Here is a 22,078-nt window from a genome sequence, read left to right as displayed (position 1 = left end):
CCATTTATTATAATTATAAATTGAAAAAAAGTTAAAGCACTTATAAATAACTGTGAAACAACTTCCTCCTTAGGCTAACTACAAAAAGGACTGAAACGTTCCCTTTTTGATTTACAAATGAAAAGATGGTTCTGGGTTTATTTTATATTTGAAATCATTGTGGAAATATGCCTTTCTCTATATTTCTCAAAATAAACTAAGCTAAACAGATACTGCCAGAAGTCATTTAAGAATTGGGTATATTTTAGAGTCATTTCATCATAACTCTTTGGCTATTTGGCTGTTAAACTCATAAACATTAAGATGGGCATAGAAGAAAAATTAATATTTTTATCCTTTCCCAGGCAACATTTATATTTTCACAATATACATGACAAATGTACTTATCAACATAATCTTGCAAAAAGTGATTGGAGAGACAATTTTACCAAAATAATTCTCTATTTCTAAAACTAATTAAACATAGTAAATATACATTTTCCTTTCTCATACTGACAGTTCACTGGATTGCACCTATTTGAACTGTAAAAGAACTCTCAGGTTTGGCAGAGAGGGAATAAAACTAAGTGAAGCACAGTAAGTGGAAGGGAACAACAGAATGGCACTTGGTTTGGGGAGAATGATGAAATGACAGGCAGAGGTGAATAGTTCCTATGAATCTAATAATGGAGTTGTGGTGGAACATTTTTTGCTTTCTTTACAAAAGACAAGATTCAGTTTGCACCAGTGTGAAATACAGCACTGCTTTTATCAGTGGCATCATGGACTTCTTATTGAAAAATAAATGCAAATGAACTTAGCAGTGAACTATAACAAACTGCTATCAGCTTTGAAAAACCATAACTCCTACATTGAGAATGTCAAATTGTAAATCATGAATAGATGTTTAGTAGGTGCTGGGGAAAACAAGAGGCAGCAGATTATCAAAGTTGTTTGCCATTGCCTACCCAGTGACTAAACTCAAATTTTCTTTGGCTAAATTTCTCACTTTGCCAAAGCAGAAGTCCATCATGGAGTGGAGTTGAGGCAAAAACCTTTCTGAAAGTAATTGTAAGAATTTTATTTGCCCATATCATTGGAAAGTCATCAAACACCATCTAATGGCACTGTTCAGCAGGCCCAGAGGTTTTCCATTCCTATTAATTGGTCTGAAAACACAGTGTTAGAGATCTTGAAGTGATGTATATGCTCTATGTGGATAAGATTGCTTTGCCTAAAGTTAAATTTTGGGGTTTAAAAGAAGTCAGGCAAGTGAATTTGAATATATAATGTTTAATCCAGTCTCAAAGCTTGACATGAATGTAAGTAACAAATATGTCAGTTAAATGGGGACAGCATTGGCTGTCTCCAAATGAAGAGACAAGTTTCTGACCTGCTGAGGCAGAAAATGCCCTTCCTAATTTCAATACTTTGTCTTAGTCACCATTTAGAGAGCTAGCAATTATGAAAACATTTAAAACACTGAGTTTTGTTGACATTTTCACCACACTTCTTTCTATGGCACATCAGACAGCCCCTTTCATTTTTGTGATTTAAAAATCTTAGTGGGGACTGTGAAAGAGAGCTTAACAAAACCCAAAAAAGCAAATGGACTGCACTAGGTACTGTATAAAAACAGGGCAAGCAATGCCCTTCTTTATAAAATTTCCCGTATTAGTACCCCAGCTTATGAGCATGGAAGTGAGAAAATCACAAGCCCAGACCTCAAAATGAGAATTCAGAGCTACCTAAGGATGCTACCTACAGCTTGTCCTACATTTCATCTCATCATTGAGATATCAGAACCACTCTCTAAATGACATTGTCTTCTGAAAGGTCAGTGTGACTGGCTCTTTGACATATCACTTCTTGAGAAGTGCTACAGAACCTTAAAAAAGGTAAAGAAAGAGAACTTGTACATCACAGTCAGTGATGTACTGGTAGATTCAGAAAGGAATCCAAAGGCAGTATCTTCCAATAGGATCAGACTAAATGATTATTCCCCAACAATTACAAATTTTAGGGAACGAGTCTTCACTTATACTAATGCTATTAAAACTATGTGCATCACATTTTCCATAAAGAAGGTGCACTCCGGTGCTTGAAATTATTGGATATAAACATATGGCTGACAAACAAGCAAGCCTTAGCAGAATATGGAGTCAAAGAATTTGAAATATTTATTAATTCTTTTGAAGGACTGCTACGATTAAACCTTGTGGATGCTTCCCAGTTGGTTAAAGCATGGGATTTGCTCAAAGGTTTCAGATTGAAAAGCCCCACACAGCTCTCTAGGCAAGAAGTTTGGCAGCAGTGCTGAAAATCTACAAAGACAAATTCCAAATATTTATCATATGATTTGTATTCTGCAGCCATTTCCAGTTTCAATGGCAACAGTGGAAAGGAAAGAATGAAGTCAGGTTACAGGAATAGAATGCTTAAAAAAGGACTTGAATATCTAATGCACATTTCTATGGATAGCCCAATGCTAGAAATATGTACCTACAGACCTCCTGTGAGCCTTTTCTTCGTCAAGCTCACTGAAACAAACAGATTACCTTTGGGCAAAAGATGATCAGAAAACTGGTTTTGAAGAACCATATTCCTCCTGATACAAGAGAACACAGAATTTCAGACAAACCCTCTCTAAATTACCATTCTCTCTGACTCTTTTTTTAATTTATGAAAACGTAACTGGTCTGCAGTAAAGTGTAATAATGGAGATACTATGGCAAAATGAACTAGGAAATAAGTACATTTACTACCATTAAGGAATTGTTGAATGTCCAATTAGTCTTTAATACTTACAGCAACAGCTGTGCATTGTGGAAAGCAAACTAAGGGATTTATCAAAGGGGGTGGGAAAGATGCTTAATTTTTACTTTACCAAAGTTCTTAATTTTGTTCTATGCTAATTAACAGGATACTTTTGTTGTGCTTTTTCTGTGCTTTTATTCTCGGTTTATCTTACAATAAGTTGAAAGGTAGAAATGAAAGTATCTCTATATTAATATTAAATGAGTCATGTCTTTATCCTGTATTTAAAATATTTTATTTTATTGTTTAAAAATTGCCCTCAAGGACGGAGCATGGCTTAGTATTTGTGTGAAGTTCATTATTTTACCCTTATTCACCATGTCCATATAACAGTCAGTCCAAACACTACTGAGCACACTTGTTTACTAAGCTTTAAGGGCACAAAGTAAAATAAGAAACCACACCTATTCCTACTTCTGAGGCAAACTACATCAATTTCTCCCAACATTTACCAGAGTTCTTGGTACTTAGCAGGTGAGCAAATAATATTTATTGAATGAATGAAACCACTTATAAAAAGTCTGGAATTCACAGGATAGGATTTGCTTAAAAGTACAACTCTATAAGGCAATTCTTTTTTTTTTTTTTTTAAGATTTATTTATTTATTTAACTCCCCCCCCTCCCCTGGTTGTCTGTTCTTGGTGTCTGTTTGCTGCGTCTTGTTTCTTTGTCCGCTTCTGTTGTCGTCAGCGGCACGGGAAGTGTGGGCGGCGCCATTCCTGGGCAGGCTGCTCTTTCTTTTCACGCTGGGCGGCTTTCCTCACGGGCGCACTCCTTGCGCGTAGGGCTCCCCCACGCGGGGGACACCCTTGCGTGGCACGGCACTCCTTGCGCGCATCAGCACTGCGCATGGCCAGCTCCACACAGGTCAAGGAGGCCTGGGGTTTGAACCGCGGACCTCCCATATGGTAGACGGACGCCCTAACCACTGGGCCAAAGTCCGTTTCCCTATAAGGCAATTCTTAGATGAACATTAGGGAAAATGCTTATTGATTGCTTCATCTCCATTGTATTTAGCAATGAAGAATCTTCATATTTAAAAACAATATTTTTCAGATGTCAAAACTGCAAAATAAAACACCAAAAATTAAAAACATAAGATTCTTAATTCTGTCTTTATTCCCACATTCTCAATACTTCCTAGTCCTTTCTTATAAAGGTATTTCTGAAGTTAGCACTCTGCAGAGAGGACTGCTGACTTTAGTGTAGGCAGAACAAAAGTAATAATTTGTATGCAAAAAATTCTAGGCATTTTACTATGGGAGATATATACACATTGGTTTTTGTCAAACTAACACTTCTGTATTTATTATCTGAAGTATAGTGGAATTGACTGCTCTTAAAATACATTTAAAGAAGGCTTGTAGTTTGAGGCTTTCTAATGTCCTCTTGCCCACGTAACTATTTATTAGTGATCTTTCAAAGTTTCAGAATGCATCTACCTAAATCATATTTACCTTGAAAAAGCAACATTTCCTTCATTTATTGTAACAATAAAAATAGAGCAATGCAACCAAATATGAATACTTAAAAATATAAATGCCAGTGTTTTTAAAAATAAACCTGTGTCTAGAATGGTTTTCTATTTTGATACTAAAATTTAAATAAGTGGTAAGAGAAAAAAGGGTGAAAAAGTATAATAAGGAATTGTAGGAATACTTTTTCAGAGAGTCAAGAGAAGTGATTCTATTAAAGTGATAAAGATAAGAATAGGTTTTAAAATAAATAGGATGAAATATATGGTTTTCTCTGGCACAGGCTTTTCAAATTAAACACGTTTGATATAACTTGACCAATAAAAATTTCTTTTAAATTGTTATTCAACTCATGTTACAAGCTCAAAACAGCTTCCATGTTCATTCTGTCTTTAATATGGGTTTAACTTTCTGTCATAATATAAACCCATATAGTTTTAGCAGAAAGTATTTTCAAAGCACTAAAGTCAGAAATCATTCACACACAAGACAGTAATAAATTTCATCATTCTCACAAATCAGTTTTTCCAGTAAATCTATCTGGAACAGAACAGCAGTGGTGAGAGGTGGAGATTAGAGATTGGACAGCAAGCTCCAGGTAGAGGGAACAATATTTGAGAAGGCCAAAGGAAGAGAGCAAGGGTTAGATCATGAGCCAAGGAAATATAAATTTTATCTGGAGGGCAGTGGTGAGACTTGAAGATTTGAGTGGGGATAGGGGTGGGAATGGAGATGGCAAGATCAGATCTGCACTTTAAAGAGATCAATTGGGCTGAAGTTTAAAAATGGATTTAAGGAAGCCAGTCTGTCACCCACTTCCAGGTTCTGCATGATGATACCAGGTACTGACTTGGGGCACACAGAAGTAAGACCATCTTTTAGAGGAAGTACGATGAATACAAATCGAAACAGTTGAGCTATCCAGTAGGCAGGTTGATCATGAGTTAATCATGAGTATAGATGTGAATGTATAGACTATATAGGATATCAGCATATAAACAGTATTTGAAGCAACAGGAAAGAAAGATGTTTCCCAGAGAGGGAAGGTAAAATGAAAACATAAGAGGGTCAGGGCTAGGAACTGAGAACATGAATATTTAAGGAGTGGGCTAAAAGGAAAAAACCAGGAAAGATAGCATCACAGAACAAAAGGGAAGAGCAAGTTTCAGAAACGTGAGTGTTCAACTATCCCAAAGTTTGATGAGAGTTCAAGATGAGGATAAAAGCTCTTAGATTAAACCACATAGAGGTGATTTGCGATTTGGGGAAGAGCTGTTTTGGTAGAATAGTGTGTGAACCAGGGTAGAGTAGGTTGGATGATAGGTCAGGGAAGATGTGAGAGGTGACTAAAGACAACTGTTTCAGAAGTTTGGTGGTGAAGGGGGAGAAGAGTAGGGTAATACCAGAAGCATATGGGAGTTTAAGAGAGTCTTTTTTTACTTGGTCAGGGAAGATTTCTGCATGTTTGAATGCTGATTTTTCCCTTAGAAAAGAATAGTAGCTAATAATAACTGACACTCATTGAGTGCTAACTATGTACTAGGCTCTCTTCTGAGTTCTTTACATATATTAACTCCTCTGATGCTCACAATAACCGTAAGAGGTAGGTACCATGATTATTCTATTTTACAGATAAGGAAATAGAAGCCTGGAGAGTTAGAAGGGCTAACTGAGGAGATAACATCCCTTAAGAGGTGGAAAAGGATGAGATTCAAAGTCTGTGAATCCAGAGATTAGGGCAGCTGCATAGCATAAAGGCAGGAGGGTAGGCTGGGAGGGGTGGTGGGGGATGGAAGTTTTGTTGAAATGTAGAGAAAATTTAAAATAGACCCTGTGGAGAACAGGAAAGACTGCTGAAGAGGGAGCAGGAAAGTTTTGCCAGGTAGCACTAAGACCTCACTGCAGCTGGAGACCACGACCTAGCAATGTCAGCCACCTGCACAGCTGTGGGCTTTTCTGCCTGTAATCAGCTTCAGGTCAGAAGAGGTAGTACTGTTAAGACTATCTGGGAAAGTTCCAGGAGTCTGGGCTTTGCTCATACCAAAGGAGACACAGAAGGCCTTGGGGGCAAACTTAGTAAGTAAGGGGCATGGGAAAGGGCAGGCAAGGGTGTGGACCCATTTGGTAAGTACTTATTTGCACCTTCTTCAGAAGTAGATTATAATTACACCTAGTAATCAGGTATACAGGGAATAGATTTTGTCCAAAGATTAAAGACAACCTGAGAATAGTTAAGGTAAGAACCCTCTGAATATCATTTACTGTTTTTATTTTTGAAAGACTTGATTGTTCAAATAAAATTGAATCATGTTGTTTATTCTCCCAAGTGTCCTTTAGAATTGAGGAATGGGAGAAGAGATAGGGGAAGAAGCTTATCACTGAATCCCTAGTTTTCACAAGGGACTGTGCTGTGCTTATTAGAAGCATTATAAAAGAAGCCCTAAAAATAGAACTATCGCGTAGAAATACTTATGTATTTTACAAGTAAGAATAGAAACTCAGAGTGGTTACCAAAGTTGTCTAAAATGACTCAGCAGGTAAGCAAAAGAAAAAGTTTGGAACCATTTTCTTTCAGACCATGAAATACCTGCTCATTACCCCACACCCTCTGAATATTGATTCTGTTAATTGACGTTCAGTCAAGAGTCGTGTAGCTTTACATTTTGAAATTTTTCTGAAATGGTGCTTTAAGTTTGAATAAAGGCACTACAAAGCATTGCTATAAAGAGGTTTTTTTACAGACCAAAGAGACTTAACCTGCCACGGATGAAAATCCATGAATGAACCAATAGGTGGCAGTATTAATATGGTGTTCCTGAAATTTTCAATAATATTAGTAATGCACAAATATTGATTGAGCATCAGGTACTGGGTTTGGTGGTGTGCTAGGTTTCCTTAGACAAAATCCCTCTCTTCCATAAAGTTACAGTCAGACACAGATTCAAGAGGAAGCTCGAAGCTTCCTCTATCTGCATCAACCCATTGGGAACCAGCATATGAGGCAGCAGAAATATCTCAAAGTAGAAAGAAAAGAGAGGGAGGGAAGGAGAAAGAGAGGTAGACAGATAGGAACTCTCAAGGAGTCAAAATTATAATAGACTTGACTATCCTTCAAACTCAGCTCTAAATTCACCCCTGGAAGCTGCAAACCCATTTAATTCATATGCTGGTAAGCACTCTAGGCAGTTGTTTGTCATGGTGCTAATGCGCTGAATAGCAATTGAAGACCATGCCCATGTCATCTAGACGAAGATGCTGAAAGATAGGAAACACTGTTCATCTTTGAAAACTCCAGAACGAGTGCTTTGCTAAGAATAGGAACCAAATAAACACTGATGGATGAGTGAATGAAAGAATGATAAGTGTCTGGCCATTTACCATGCTTTCTACTCTTAACTCTTTCTGATCTACCTTTGGGAGGAAAAGTCTTGTCAACATCTTTTCGAATGGGAAATTCAGTTTCCTCCTTCATATCTCATAAGTCGCCTGGGGGAAAATATTCTCTCTTTAATAAAAGGAAAAATTAAATCTTTCAGTTGAGGAAAATGTGAAACAAGAAAGCAAGAGACAAATGGTAGTTGGAATCATTCGATCCTGATGGAAAGAGGATATTTATTAAGCCCTAACCATGTGCTAGACATAAATGCAAAGTTTTGCATGTATTCTTGTCTACTCCTTACGAACATATTATGAACTAATTATTGTTATTAAACCCATTTTATAGATGAGAAAATGAACCTCAGAAAAGTTATTCTGCCCAAAGACATTAACTGGTACAACCAGATCTTCCTTCCTTTTACTCCTTATTTAATGATACACATATCACATGCTGTCCTAGAGGAGTTTACTTGCTTTAAGTTGCATGGTAGGAAAGAAGCAGAGCAGGACGCTACCTTTTCCCACTATAGATGCCTTTGCAGGCTTTGGGAAACTCATTTCATTTTCTTGCTCTGCCTTGAATTAGTATCAAACAGCAAGCCAGTAGCTGGACTTCTCAACAGAAAGGGATACAAGTGTTTTTCTACCAGCATCTGAGCTGAGATCATTTCTCCAACCATGGCTTTACTAATTGTCCACAGCAGCTCTTCCTGAAGCTTCTGAGTGTCCACTTGCTGCCAGGGCCATGGAGTTGGAAGCCCCGCCGAACTTCCAGCAGCAACCCCAGCTGTTTGTCAGTAATGGTAAAGAGGACTGAGCACCTTGTCCTCAGATTAGTGCCCAATCAGAGAACAAAGGTGAATAACTTCATGGGCATGCGAGCCTTCCACAACCATCCAGAAACAGCCAAATATAATGGCATAAAGAGGCCCAAAGTGTCATATCACATAGAATTTTATTCTGATTTTAACAGGGCTGTTTATAATACACAGCAGATAACCCTGAAATCAAAGACATCAAAATGCTAACAGAAGGATTATGGATAATTGGTGTCACAGTGATGAGGTGATGACGGATGTTTTTCTCTTATTTTCCAAATTTTTGATGATGTAGTTTTAGTACATTTGAAATGAAAATATTGAAGTTATGTTTAAAAGGGCATTTTTTTCCTCCTCCATTAAACATCATTCTAAAAATAGCTAGAGAAGATGCATGGACAGGTGGAACAACATAAACCAGATTCCAAATGCCAGATTTATTTTCCTACAAATTTTTCTGCAGTAGCTTGAGAAGGAGCTAGACTAAGTACAGAGCAAAATCTAAATTTACTTACTAGGTCACAGGATTTTGGGTAGCAGTAGAAAATGGTTCATGGAAATGACCTAGAGGATGGAAGTGAAACAGCAATCAAAACTGCCCTAAGCTCCACAACTGCAGAGGCAACCACACCAACAGTCTAACCCACACAGTGTGTGTGGATGTCGTGTCCCTCCCCCCCCCCGTTACCACAGCTGCCATCATAGTAGTTGGCACTCTGGTACAGTAGGGGTGCTCTGCTCCATTTTGCAACACTTGTCTTTCCAGGAGATGATCTCAAAGGTCTCCTCTGCCCCTCCTCCCCCCAGCTCATCTTTTAACAGAAATTATTAAAAGGCAGAATTATTAAAAAGGGAAGCTGACCTAAAATTTGAAGCGGGGGGAAAAGTACAAAATCATGGAAATAAATGATACTATAGAAACAGACTCCTTTATTTTAATGTAATTCAAATCTAGCCATAAATCTGCTTCCTGGGACCCAGATTATAAAGTTCTACCTGCCATGGATGGCTAATAGAATTATCTTCTCTACTCTTTCCATGCCTGAGGGGATTCTCAGCCTCCACTCCTAATCATCTCTCTAGATCGTGACCCAGCCAGGTTCTGAACTGAGCTTCCCTTTACTCTTGGCTGCCCTGTCCTTCTTGTACCTTCTGGTCTTGTGGTCTCTTGGGAAAGAAAGATGTTCCTCTGTCAGGCCCAGAATTCAATCTCTGGATTTTGGCTTTCTTGTGCTTACCTTACAGATAACTCCCTTTACCCTTTCTTTAAGTCTCTTTGATACCTGGTCCCAGAAATTCACCTCTCACCACTGACGCACACATCTCCCTGTCTTGTCTAGTCATCTGAAGAATTTCTTTAGGTAAATGTTAGGACTCTGCTTCTCCTACCTGGATGGCAACCATACTCCAAACTTCAGTGCATGTTAATTTCAATCATTCTAATCCATTGTCCCAATAAGTATAAATCTATTTGTCCAACCGTGTGTCCCCATTTTTCAATATGATTACCATACCTATGTTTTTGACTAGTATCTGCCCTGTTCTCACAAATGGACAAAAGGCTACAAACAGCAGAAAGCATTTTGGCAAGTCTACCTCAAGTCAAGCAGGCAGAAAATTATATTCTTACGCTCCTTCAAGACCCCAACTTCTGTCTCTGCTCTTGGACTTAATTCCTGTTCTTCACCTGAGAGATGCCTCCGATTCCAAGCTCAGTCGCAGAGCAGAGATAATTGGCACACCCTGCCTCAGGTTACTCACTCACCTCACTACCCCAGGCATTCTCTGGCCCCCTCCTCTAGGGAGTGATCTTGTGGAATCCTAGTCCTTACAGTTAACCATCTCAAAATGCCTTAATCATACAGTAGCATATACAATAAGAGGAGAGTTGATCACTCACACTTGCTCTCACGGAAAAACGGGCAGCTCTCTCCCCGGTAAGAAAAATCTGAGTCTCCACCCCACCACACACGCACAAAAATCCCAGGATGACCCAGAATGCAGTTTCTTTTCTTCATGACGTGTTGTAAAGCACGTCAGCTGCTCCTTGTTGCCGTGCAGATCACCCAACATCGAGTCACCGAGAGAGAGACGCAGCGCTTGCTCCCTCACACAGCTGATAGGATTAGGAGATGGTGCTTTGTCAGGCCTGAGTGAGGCTGAGAACACTCCCAGCATTCACAGGTGAGATGTGAGGAAGAGTGGATGTGGGGTTTGTGATGTGTCTCCATTGTATGGTGCAGACGTTTTCTCTTTGGCAGTGCATTTATATTATCTTTTCCGTGAAGTTTGCAGTCTGGGGAGTTCCTATCAATAAAGCCCTGTCCTTTATGGTCTGAATTCAGGGATTGGCCATATAGATCTAACCTGGTTTGGGGATGTTCAAATAAGATTATATATGTGACAGAGCTCTGCTGATATAAAGCTTTGTGAAAATAAAGGTATGAATCATTTAATAACATTTTGCATAAACAAAGATCAAATTCCTTATCCCAGATTTTGGTCATAATTATATAAAAACATTCCTTTTCCCCCAATCTGCAATACTTTTATCTTCCCTATTCTCTCCCAAGACTTGGACAGGTGTATTATTTATCATCTATAAAGGGCCTATCCTAACGCAGGTGATATTTTCTAAAAACTAGCAATACTTTCATTTTAAAGGAAAGCCACAAAATTATACAAGACAATTCAATAGATATTTAAGTAGGAAATGAAAATGATGCATGAGCATATTTCAAAGCAGATGAATATGACATGCTGAATTAGATTATATCTCTTTGATGGTATAATCCTAATGTTTTAAGACATTTCTCCTAATGACATGAGAGACACTTGAATGAAATTAAAGGCAGCATAGGTATCGTTTGTAGAACTTGCCTATTAGAACAGCATAAAAACAGTCTTGGGTTCCAAAAGTACTAAGCTAAGAGACATTTGAACACCACATCATCAGCCTTTCCCCCGGCAGGGTTGCTATGGTGACAAGAGGGCTACCACACAGCCTTCAGTGTCTGCACTTCTGCAGGAAAAGCTTGCACTATACACATGTTGGATTTTTTGGGCACACACCGCATCATCAAATACAAAGACATTGGAGGCAGTTTTATGTGAGTATCTGAATCATTTACAGAACACAAGTTTTGCCTGTGTTGTTTGTCTTGGTACTGTTTAGCCCCTCATGGAGTTATAGAATTCACTCATCCATGCATTCATTCATTTGACAACTATACAGCAAGTCCTTACTATGTGACACAAACTATATCAGGAACCGTGTAAGGTCCCTGATGAAGACAGACAAGGACATGGAGAATTCTAAAACTAGATCCTAACAGCTCTCCTGGGGTAAATACAGGGATCAGAGAAAGGTTTCCAGGATGAAGCTCTCTAAAATGAAAGAATGTATTTTCCTGAGTTGAGGAGGGTGGGCAGAGGGGGGTAAGAAGTACTCCAGACAGAGGGACTAGCACTGTGCAACAGCCTAGAGGAAAAGGAAGATGAAGCTTCTCCACAGTTTGATTTGTATGTGGAGGGAAAGTAGAGGTGATAGAAGGGGAATGACAAAGATGAGATAGGAGAGGTAGATGGAACCGGATCATGAAAAGCCTTTGTGCAAAATTAAGGAGTTCAAATACTACTGGGAAGTTGCTAATGAATTTTCATTTATTTATTTATTTATTTATTTATTTATTTTGAGGTACCAGGGCTGGGGATTGAACCCAAGACCTTGTATGTGGGAAGCAGGCACTCAACCATGAGCCACATCCCCTCCCTTAAGTTGTTTTTTTTTTCATTTGTCTGCTTGTTTTGTTTTGTTTGTTTATTTGTAGGAGGCATGTGGGACCAAACCCAGGACTTCCCGTGTAGAAAGCAGGTACTCAACTACTTGAGCCACATGCATTCCAGTTATTAATGACTTTTAACAGTGTGACTTGAATTGGACTTTTAGAAGATCATTTTGACAGCAATATGGAACAACCAATTGGAGAGAGACTAATTAGGGGCAGGGAAGCAAGACTGGCTGATTTTGATGACTACCACAATAATCCAGGCTGACTGTGGTATAGATTTTAAATAAAGATGACAGCAGTGGAGCAAAAACATTTATGAAAGGGTGGCATGGAGATCACTGGTGGTTTGTGCTCTGTGGAAGGCACAGGAATTTCTCGAAAACAAACTGAGGTTCTGTCTCGGACAACTCAGTGGAGAGAGTTTCTGCTTTTGGGCATCCACACTCAATCTCATTTCTCAGTAGAGAACAACTCAGAAGCATTTTCTGACCTTAATAGTTCAAATCTATGTCACATATAAGCCTGACACTCATACTTTTGATAATAAGAAATTGTATGAAATATCCTGGACATTACTTTTCTGAGGCCCATATCTGAGAAGGCCATGGGGATAGAAGGAATGAATTCATCACACACACATCTCCAAATAAAGAGCCCTAAGATTACCCCGACTTTACTGCTTAAGAGATCTAAAGAGATTGAAGGGAAACGGACTTTGACCCAGTGGTTAGGGCGTCGGTCTACCACATGGGAGGTCCGCGGTTCAAGCCCCGGGCCTCCTTGACCTGTGTGGAGCTGGCCCATGCGCAGTGCTGATGCGCGCAAGGAGTGCCCTGCCACGCAGGGGTGTCCCCCGCGTAGCGGAGCCCCACGCGCAAGGAGTGCCGTGCCACACAGGGTGTCCCCCGCGTAGGGGAGCCCCACACGCAAGGAGTGCACCCATAAGGAGAGCCTCCCAGCGCGAAGGAGGGAGCAGCCTGCTGAGGAATGGCGCCACCCACACTTCCCGTGCAGGTGACGACAACAGAAGCGGACAAAGAAACAAGACGCAGCAAAAAGACACAGAAAACAGACAACCGGGGGAGGGGAGGAGAATTAAATAAAAATAAAATCTTAAAAAAATAAAAATAAAAAAAATAAAGAGATTGAAAAGTTAAGAAGCTTTATGAAGTAAAATCTCTTCTGGGGATACAGGAAGAAGGCAAATTGATTCTACTAATCTCTGGCTCCAGGCTCTCCCCAGACTCACACTCTCTGCTTCCAGGGTTGAGAAGAGGACTAAGAAAGGCTGTTTGGAGGGAGGATAAAGGCCAAGGGCAGAGGTTCAAATAAAATTTTCAAGGGTGACAGTCCAATCTAGGACACAGGGGTGTAAGGATCAGACTGTAGCCACAACACTACTTAGAATATTCACCAATTCTGAATAAAGGACATTCAAGTTATTATGCATGTTCAATAAGATTTCAGTATAGCCAAGTATAATAAGGCCTATGACCCAGCCCATGACCTCTATTAATCCTCAGATGGACAGGTTTTTGAGCTTTTTACAGCAAACCTGCCGGCATCGTAAATGCTTTCTCTGCCTGTCATGTGGAATGGGCCTTTGGAAAGTGGTGTTCCCTCAGCTGGGCACAGCTGTTTGCGAACTATCACATCTCTTTCCCCATTTACTCAGCACAGTACCCTTCGAAGTAGGTATTATTATCCCTCAACCTAGCGAGAATAAATTTGAAGTCCAGAGGTCAATAACTTGCCTAAAGGCACTCAGCTTGAAGGGGGCTTGAACCCTGGTTTCTGAGTTCCAGTGCAGTGTTCTTCGCATAGCAGCGAGCCTGGGGCTCATTCCTGGTGGCCCGGTGGCTGCGGGACCGAGCGGCGGGGATAGGCTGCTCTTCTATCAGCCTGGCCTCCCCAAGCCCATCGTTCTCCTGCGGCGCTGCCAGCCAAGGGCTCCTTGACGCAAATCCCCAAACGAGAATCGCAGCCTTCGCGGGCTGGGAAGGAGATGCTGTGTCAGTCCTGCAGCTTTGGGTTGGTTGGGTCCTGGAGGAGAGGGACCCGCCCGTCTGTCTCAGGCGAGGTAATTGTGGAGAGCTGCGTGTTGACTTAAAACCGAGCGGGCGGGGAGGGGCCGTGAGCGGAAAACTTTCCCTTTTTCTCCTTTGGCTCTCGGCGATGTCGCAGTTTTTCTCGGCTCCTCCATCCAACCCGCATCCCCTGCACGCGGGGTGCAGGTTCAAGAAGGCGGGTAGGGGACACCTCCAGGATAGAGATGCTCGCAGCCTCTGCCTGTCCCCTCCGGGTGGAACTCAGCAGGGAGGGAGGGGCGCGCGGTGCTCGGGGTAGACACCCGCGGGGAAACCGGGCAAGTGCGGCACACGGAGCCTCCCGGGGACCTGCAGGTGACGGAAGCCGAGCGGAGGCGCCCCGAGAACGGCCGTGGTGGGTGGCGGCCGCACCACGTGTCCGGCTGGGGCGGGGCGGCCCGCGCGCCCTCGCAGCCGAGCGCGAACGGCGGAGGCGCGTCGGCCCGCAGCAGCCGCGCCCGCGCGGTCTGAGCCGGGTCTCCTCTCTCGGGTGCACGCAGGTGCCTCCTGGACAGCGGCAGCGGCGGCGCGAGGAGCCGGCGGGCAGCGGCGCGATGGGGCCTCTGCGGGAGACCAAGGTAAGTAGGGCACGTCGTGCGGGGCCCGCGGGCGGCGGAGGGCGCGGAGGGCGGACCTGCTGGGGCCAGAAGCCGGGCAGGTGAGAGCCTCGGGGGCGAAGCAGCGCAAGGACGGGGCAGGGGCGGTGGGAGGGCAGAGGGCATTTCTTCAAATGATGAGACCCCGGGGATGGGGAGGGTGGTACCAGAGGAGACGTTTTTGGGTGCTGCCCCAGGATAAATCCCACTTCCTGAAATCGGGGGTTTGGGATCGAGCCCTCAGTTGATGTCCTATGGGTGTGATGTGAATAAAAGAATTTGATGCTTACGTGACTGAGAAATAAGGACTCCAGTGTGTCGGTGGCCCAGCTTCAGGGTCTGCAGCCGAGCGGAGGGGCTGACATGTGATACCTGCTGGGTGACTGAAGGGCAGGACGAATCCAGCGACTGGGCGCGGCTGGCAGCCCCTGGACCGGCTGTGTGCTTGAGCGACCTAGGCTCCCTGCAGTTCGGGCTTTCCCTTGAATTCCTGCCCTGTGGGGTCCTCCCTGAGGTGTTTATTTTGGCAATGACCCATCCTGGTGAGCTGCGGAGGGGTGGGGGGGATGAGCTGAGAGTAATGTTGCAAAATGGTGTTCATTACCTAATTGAAAAGCTCGCTTTTCAATTGCAGAGGTTGGAGGGAGCAGTAGATTTTTTTGCAGGAGCTCCTCCTAGGAATCCATTGTAATGATGCAGGGTGGTGGTGTCTTGGAAAAGCCCATAAACTTCAGACCCATCCTGCTTCTAGAGGATATGTAATCTTGACTCTTATCTCCCATAGCCTCAGTTTCCTCATCTGTAGATAGGGAAACAAATGAGTGGCCCTTCTCTTACAGCCTGGGTGTAAAGATGGAATGATGTAGTTGTTGGAAAAGCATTTTGTAAATCAAAAAACATTGTCACAATGTTACTTTTTATGCATATATATTGTTTGTTTGTTTACCAAGGCATGACCTTGTGTATTTAATGCTGTTTTTAAAGAGAGAGAGAGAAAGAAATGATCTTTTCCTGGGTGTCCTGTAAGGAAAACAAAAGCTAAACATGATGTAAAAGGTGAAGCCATCTTACTGGGTATTGGATTGTTTGCTTTTCTGTTGGCAACAAGCCTTTTATACCAGGATCTTAATGAATAATTAAGATCCTGGCCGGAAGAGGAGGTATTTGAAAGATAAGGGTGCATGATCTAGCAGGATAGAATTGTTCCAGGTACAAGGGTCTACTCTGTGAGAAGTCAGGAAAGAAGGAAACAAATTGTCACAGCTAATTCAGGGAAAGCAAAATGGAAGGCTAGAGGAAATCAAGTAAGCTCTCAAAGCTTTTATGATAGGAAGAGTCAGAGTTGTAAAAGTGAGTCCGGAATTGTGTGGGAGAGTGAGTGGCCTTCCTGCTAGTCCATGGAAGTGTGTGTGCATGTATGTGGATGCATATGCTATTTCATAGATTGGAGGAGTTAGCCCAGTTGGAGAGTTTGGGGGTTCATTTCAACAACGAGGTAAGAATGACTAATTGACTTTTTGTGACAATTCAGTATTCAGAAAGTTGAATTCTTAGAAATTCAACACTGCAGTTCAGACAGGAGTTAAGAGGGGAAACCGGTCTTCCTCTTGTTTTCTTCTTGATGTCCTATTTTAAGAAGGAACAGAGAGTGCAGCATCACGAGAAGGAGATTTCCCGAAGCCGGATTCCCCGTTTGATTCTTCGGCCCCATCTGCCCCAGCAACAACACAAGGTGTCCCCAGCCTCTGAGTCTCCCTTCTCTGAGGAAGAAAGTAGAGAGTTCAACCCCAGCAGCTCTGGGCGTTCAGCGAGGACCATTAGCAGCAACAGCTTCTGCTCAGGTACGGTATCCATGGGAAACCATGCTCAGGCGTGAAGCCGGTACCTAGCAAGTGCACTATGAATGTACCTGTTCTGGGCCCATTATGGCCTAAAATGAGACTTCTATTAGGATGAATCATGAATTTGCACCTTTTTGGCCATTTTGACTTACAAAAACAGCAGTTTTATGTGGTTCAACCTAATGACTTTTCATATTTGTTTCTATAGCTATTTTAGGTTATAATTTAGAATTTGAAATTACTTCTTTTTTCCAAGACTGTTTAAAAATGTATTCCTTTGTTAAATCTGGAAAGTGCATTTGGTTGCATTGTCTACTACAACATTTATAAGCCTGTGCACTTCTGATTATTATGCACTCCCACCAGATAAAGTAACTACTGATTAATGAGGTCAAGATCAAGGAGGGTTATATCCCAGTGCTGAACTTGGTTGTCATTTAGAGAAGAGCACAAGCTTTGTAAACTGCCAGGCCTGAGCAGGAGTCCTTGGTCCTTCTACCACTTAGAAGCCATGTGACCTTGAGCAAGTTGCTTCCTCTCCTTCAGCCTCAGTTGTTACATCCATAAAATGGGGTGATAATATCTACCTTGTAGAGTTGCTGTGAGGTTAAATGAAACCCTGTATCTAAAGCTCCTATAACAGTCCCTGGCTTCTAGAAGTACTTAAAAATGATGGTTCTTAAAATAATGAACTATGGATGACAGTTTTGGAATGGATGGAGAAAATTTCCTTAAGGTTGTCAGCATATTTGTTAAGGGTACAAATCTCTTGATTACTCCTGAAGGTGCTGTTATCACTTGATAGAGCCTGTTATATCCATTGATGAACATAGCTTAGAAGGACTTGTATTTTATGAGAAGTCTTACAGATTTGGGTAAAATTTCAAGGAGTGATTATCTTATGATTAATGAAGAATGTTTCATAGTAGATCAATTTTTAGACTTTATAAAGGGAAAATATGACTTGAAGATAAAAGCTTTTATGAGAAGGGACAAGTGAATCAAGGTGCTATTATTAATGCCCTAATTTTATGGGATACAATATTCCATTTAGTGCTGCTAGCTACATTTTTCAGAAATATTAAAGTGCAGCTTTGGATTTATTGCTTATTTTCACTAAATAATTACATTCCATGTAAGTTGTATATTAGAAATACCGTGCCTCAGATTTTCTGCTTGGTTCTGGGGAAAAAATCAAAATATATATATTATAAGACTTACTTCTTGCCATTTGAATTATATGAATCTAGTTTTAAATGGGAATCCATTAATGATTTCCTTGATGCTCCAGGAAAAAAAAAAAAGGAAAAATGACAAGCTAGAACAGATTCCTGAAACCTAGAGTTGTATTTGCAGAACGTAATGCTGTTTACTTTAACTCCATTTCGCCGCTCAGAGCTCACTCTGAGTGTGGATGAACCCGTGGGACATCATTTCAAATTGACATGGCTTTGTTTACAGGAGTCAATTCCATATTTATTCCTGATATTCCCTCCACATTCTCGACGGCTGACTCCAGGTGAGTCGTGTTACCAGAAAAAAAGAAAAAGTTGGTCAAACCAAACAAGAGGAAAACTCCAAATATACTTTAGACGCTAAAAAGGCAAACTAAAAAATTATTAATTTTGACAATGAATTATTCTCTCCAAGACCCATAGCCTGAATCATCCCTTCTTCCCAGGAGACCTGTATGCCCACTAAGGCCATAATGCCGTACACGAAAATCGAAAGTAGATATTGATCCTTCTGCCATTAACCAGCTGAGAATTGAGTGGCAGAAGCTCATGATTATGGGTTTTTATAAACCCCTTTCTATCTTTAGCCTCGTGTCCTGTCTCCAGACAGGGTTCCCTCCATTCCTGGGCCACTTTCTCTCTCTCATCACCCTGTGTCCACGACTTCCCAAGGTTTGGGTCCTGTGCCTTTCCTTGCTTTCCTTTCCTACAGAACTCTAATAAAAACCACAAAGGCTTTGAGTGTTGCTGCTTAAAGTTGACAGATGCCAGGCCTTGGGGGCATGTTAACGGTGCTTTAGAAGGTCAGTCAGTGCAGGGGAAATAAGTGGGCTTCGTACTATGGGGGAGCATTAATGCTGCACGCAGTGAAGTGGCGAATGCTAAACGTGTCCAACCAGCAGGGGGAAAGAGCTGCTATTAATCTAGCTACTTTCAGAAGAAGCCAGAATAAGTATTAATTGCGTATTCATGGCAGAGAACTATGTACATTTAAACATTAAAAAAATGCCCTTCTCCACTAGAACAAAACTAAAATATTTTAGAGGTGTCTGTTATCACCATAATTTCCTAACCTTACAATGATCATTCTGCATTGTCTATAATATAGATGTCTCTCTGTGTGTATATATATATGTGTATATATATATAGAGAGAGACATACAATATGAGAGGGGACTTGCACAATTAGGGGAATTGTTACAATCTGATGGTGAAATTGTACAGAAAGTTGTTACTCAAACACAATGAGATTTCTAGTTATATATACACACACATATATATATAAAATCTTAATTTGAAAATTACATTTTCAGAACTGCAAACTATTGGTTTTCCACCAAAATCTGTGCAAGGCTTTAATTGTGAAAAGCAGTAAGAACAGCATACAGTCTAAGGTATTCTTTTTTAAAAATAGATCAATTTTATTAATACATATTAATAAAGCATACATCCATCCAAATTGTACAATCAGTGTTTTTTGGTGTAATCATGTAGTTGTGCATTCATCACTTCAGTCATTATTAGATCATTTTTATTATTCAAAAATAATAAGCAGACAAGTAAATCATTCGCCTATGCGTCCTCTGGTATTCGTTTTTTTAAAAGAAGAATAATGGAGTGAGTTTCCATTACATTAAAGTAACTCAATGTAAAGGGTTATCCTTTATTTTGAGAGTCTGGCTTTCTGTCATTTGTATTATTTTTAAAAATCATGATAGTGGATGATAGTTATACTTAAGCAAAGGAAATGACAACACTCTGTCAATGTTTCATCTACTCCCGCCTTGTGTTTTTCTTTTTAATTTTGCTGATCTGTGAAATTTAGAAGTCTGGGAACTATTCCCAAAAGGACGGGTCCATTTTTGCCTACTTTTGCTGTTCCTTCCCCACCCCACTACTCTACCCCCCCCACCCCATTCTTCCCAGGGGAGCCTTGACAAAGAACACTTAATGACTTGATATTCTGTATGCTAATTTGTATGTTATATCTATCTCCTTTCAGAGAGAAGGAGTTGTGTGTGACCTTTTGCAATTCATTTGGGGTGTGTCCCCAAAGAGCACTTCTTTTAATAGCTTTTTATAAGCAGAATATCTTTGAAGATATGCATGTATTTTGTGCATCTCATCAGCACATGTGCAGCTTTGCACTTGGATGTCTTTCTAGCTTTAGAACAGTCTTTTCCCTACATTTTGTGTTCAGTCTTAGTCACTGTGATCTTAGTTGGAGACAGTTAAGTTTACATTGTATTGGAGGCAAGGCTCTATTTTATGTGCACAGTAAAGAAAACATTGTACATGCTTAGTAAAGTTTACCTGATGCTGTATTTTTAAAAATTGCTTAATGAATACTTAGGGAAGTAGAGTTAATAGAAAGTTGTTTAATAAAAACAAAACACTGCTTTTTTATGTATCCTCTTTTTTTTTTTTTAAACCAGTGCTTAGACATAAAGCCACCCTGTCTTTTCTGTCTTTTTCCCCCTTTTTTCTTATTTTTAACATGCCCACAGGAAAGTGGTAAAACACATACTTCGGGGTTGTCCTCTGCATGCTGCGCATTGAATCTAGGCTACTCTTCATTTCCCCCTCCTTTTTCTGTTGGTAGTTAATTGTGTTTGTCATTATACCATGATTCCAGCCACTATTAGAAAAGCTGATGACCTGGGTGATGTATCAAGTACATATATATCAGTCACCTGACATGGCTGGCAGCATGCTGTGCATTCCTGTTTGCTTAGTTGAGGCAATAATTATGCCTTGGAACTGGGAGGCAGATGGATTGCTAGGTTTTAAGCTAACTCTCCTTGGGGTGCCTTGTAAACATGGCAGGTGGAACAAATTATGCATATGGAACTCTGGTTGTTTTATGAGAGAGCAGTAATTTCTCAGAGTTATGTCCTTCTTTCTAAATGTGCATACACAGACTCATGGGTGAGTTTTGTGACTTACCCATTAAAAAACTTGTACCAGATCAATAAATGAAATGGTCAGGATCTGAGATTCTACAGTCTAATCTTAAGTAAGGTGTTTGCAGAACACCTTATTTTGGTTTTTCCAGGGCTGGGAAGAAATTCTTTTGAGAGTCAGTGGTCTGGAGCAAATCATTGTTGCTATTTGTGGGAAGAAAAATTAAAGGAAATTATAACCTGGCTAGTGCCCTGATGTGGCATGACATGCTTCCAGAAACTTGCCAAGCCTTGCCAAACAGAAATATTTCTGGTATGCTTTTGTCCAGTTGAGGAAACTTGGCATCTGGATGTAGTAAGCCTTTGAACATAATGATTAGAATTGAGATGAACCGCTTAAAGCAAAGTGAGCTGCAATACTGAATTATTTTATAATTGAATGACTGCCAGCCTGCTGTGAAGGAAAATACAAAGACTCTAAGACTTTCATATCACTTTAATGAGTATGGGATCTAGGCACTGTTGCATAATAGTATATTTCAAGTGCTTAGCTACCTCAGCTACAGAAATACTAACATGAAAAATGAAAGATATATATGGATTATTTCTTTGAGGATGTGGTAATTACAATTAGAAGTACAAGAGCAAATTTTTGTCATTAAATAAAAAATCCTTGGCATCAGGGACTGTGAAAGGTAAACACAGTGGAAATGGACCATGTCTGAAAGCAAAGTGAAAATCTTTCTGGTTCTAACATACTCATCTTTATAACAGTGTTTCTCAGCTTCATAGTATGGTGTTTGTGTGCTTTAGACTTCTCAGGAAAACACGTTTAAATTGTGTATGCCTTGGTACCACCCCAACCCTGTCATCTTGGAATGGGAGAGCCCAGGAATCGGAATTTTATAGTCTTTCCAGATGACTCTCATATATACTGAAGTCTAGGCCTCACTGTTTTTCATCTGTGTGTATTTGGTGGTTCTTTTGTGAAGCATTTGCCCAACGTGGCATTGCAAGGTGAACAAGGTGAAAGAAGGTAAGAAGCGGTGGCCCGTCAAGCTGTTTAAACCAATGGCTGTGGGCCAAGGGAAAATGCCTATACATTGCCTGGACATTATAACTTCTGACTATATTCATATGTCCCCATGTCATTAGGC

At 40.8% G+C, this 22,078-nt stretch overlaps 1 protein-coding gene across 9 annotated transcripts in view; it reads left to right on the top strand.

Annotated features, from left to right (window-relative positions):
- The window catches only part of SYBU (syntabulin), a 126,257-nt gene that overhangs the window by 28,183 nt on the left and 75,996 nt on the right, over positions 1 to 22,078 (top strand). For 3 of the 9 annotated variants that reach the window (XM_058275924.1, XM_058275923.2, XM_071208004.1), the window contains exons 2-3: positions 14,847 to 14,924; positions 16,579 to 16,783. In XM_058275924.1, coding sequence (XP_058131907.1) covers positions 14,901 to 14,924; positions 16,579 to 16,783 — 229 coding nt within the window. In that variant the 5' untranslated portion in view covers positions 14,847 to 14,900. The other 6 variants (XM_058275921.2, XM_071208005.1, XM_004457513.4 and 3 more) reach the window with 6 other exon arrangements.

This window comes from Dasypus novemcinctus, chromosome 14 (assembly GCF_030445035.2).
Source record: "Dasypus novemcinctus isolate mDasNov1 chromosome 14, mDasNov1.1.hap2, whole genome shotgun sequence".
Classification (NCBI taxonomy): Eukaryota; Metazoa; Chordata; class Mammalia; order Cingulata; family Dasypodidae; genus Dasypus; species Dasypus novemcinctus.
The sequence above is the reverse complement of the archived record's forward strand: the minus strand, read 5'-3'. Positions and strand labels throughout refer to the sequence as shown.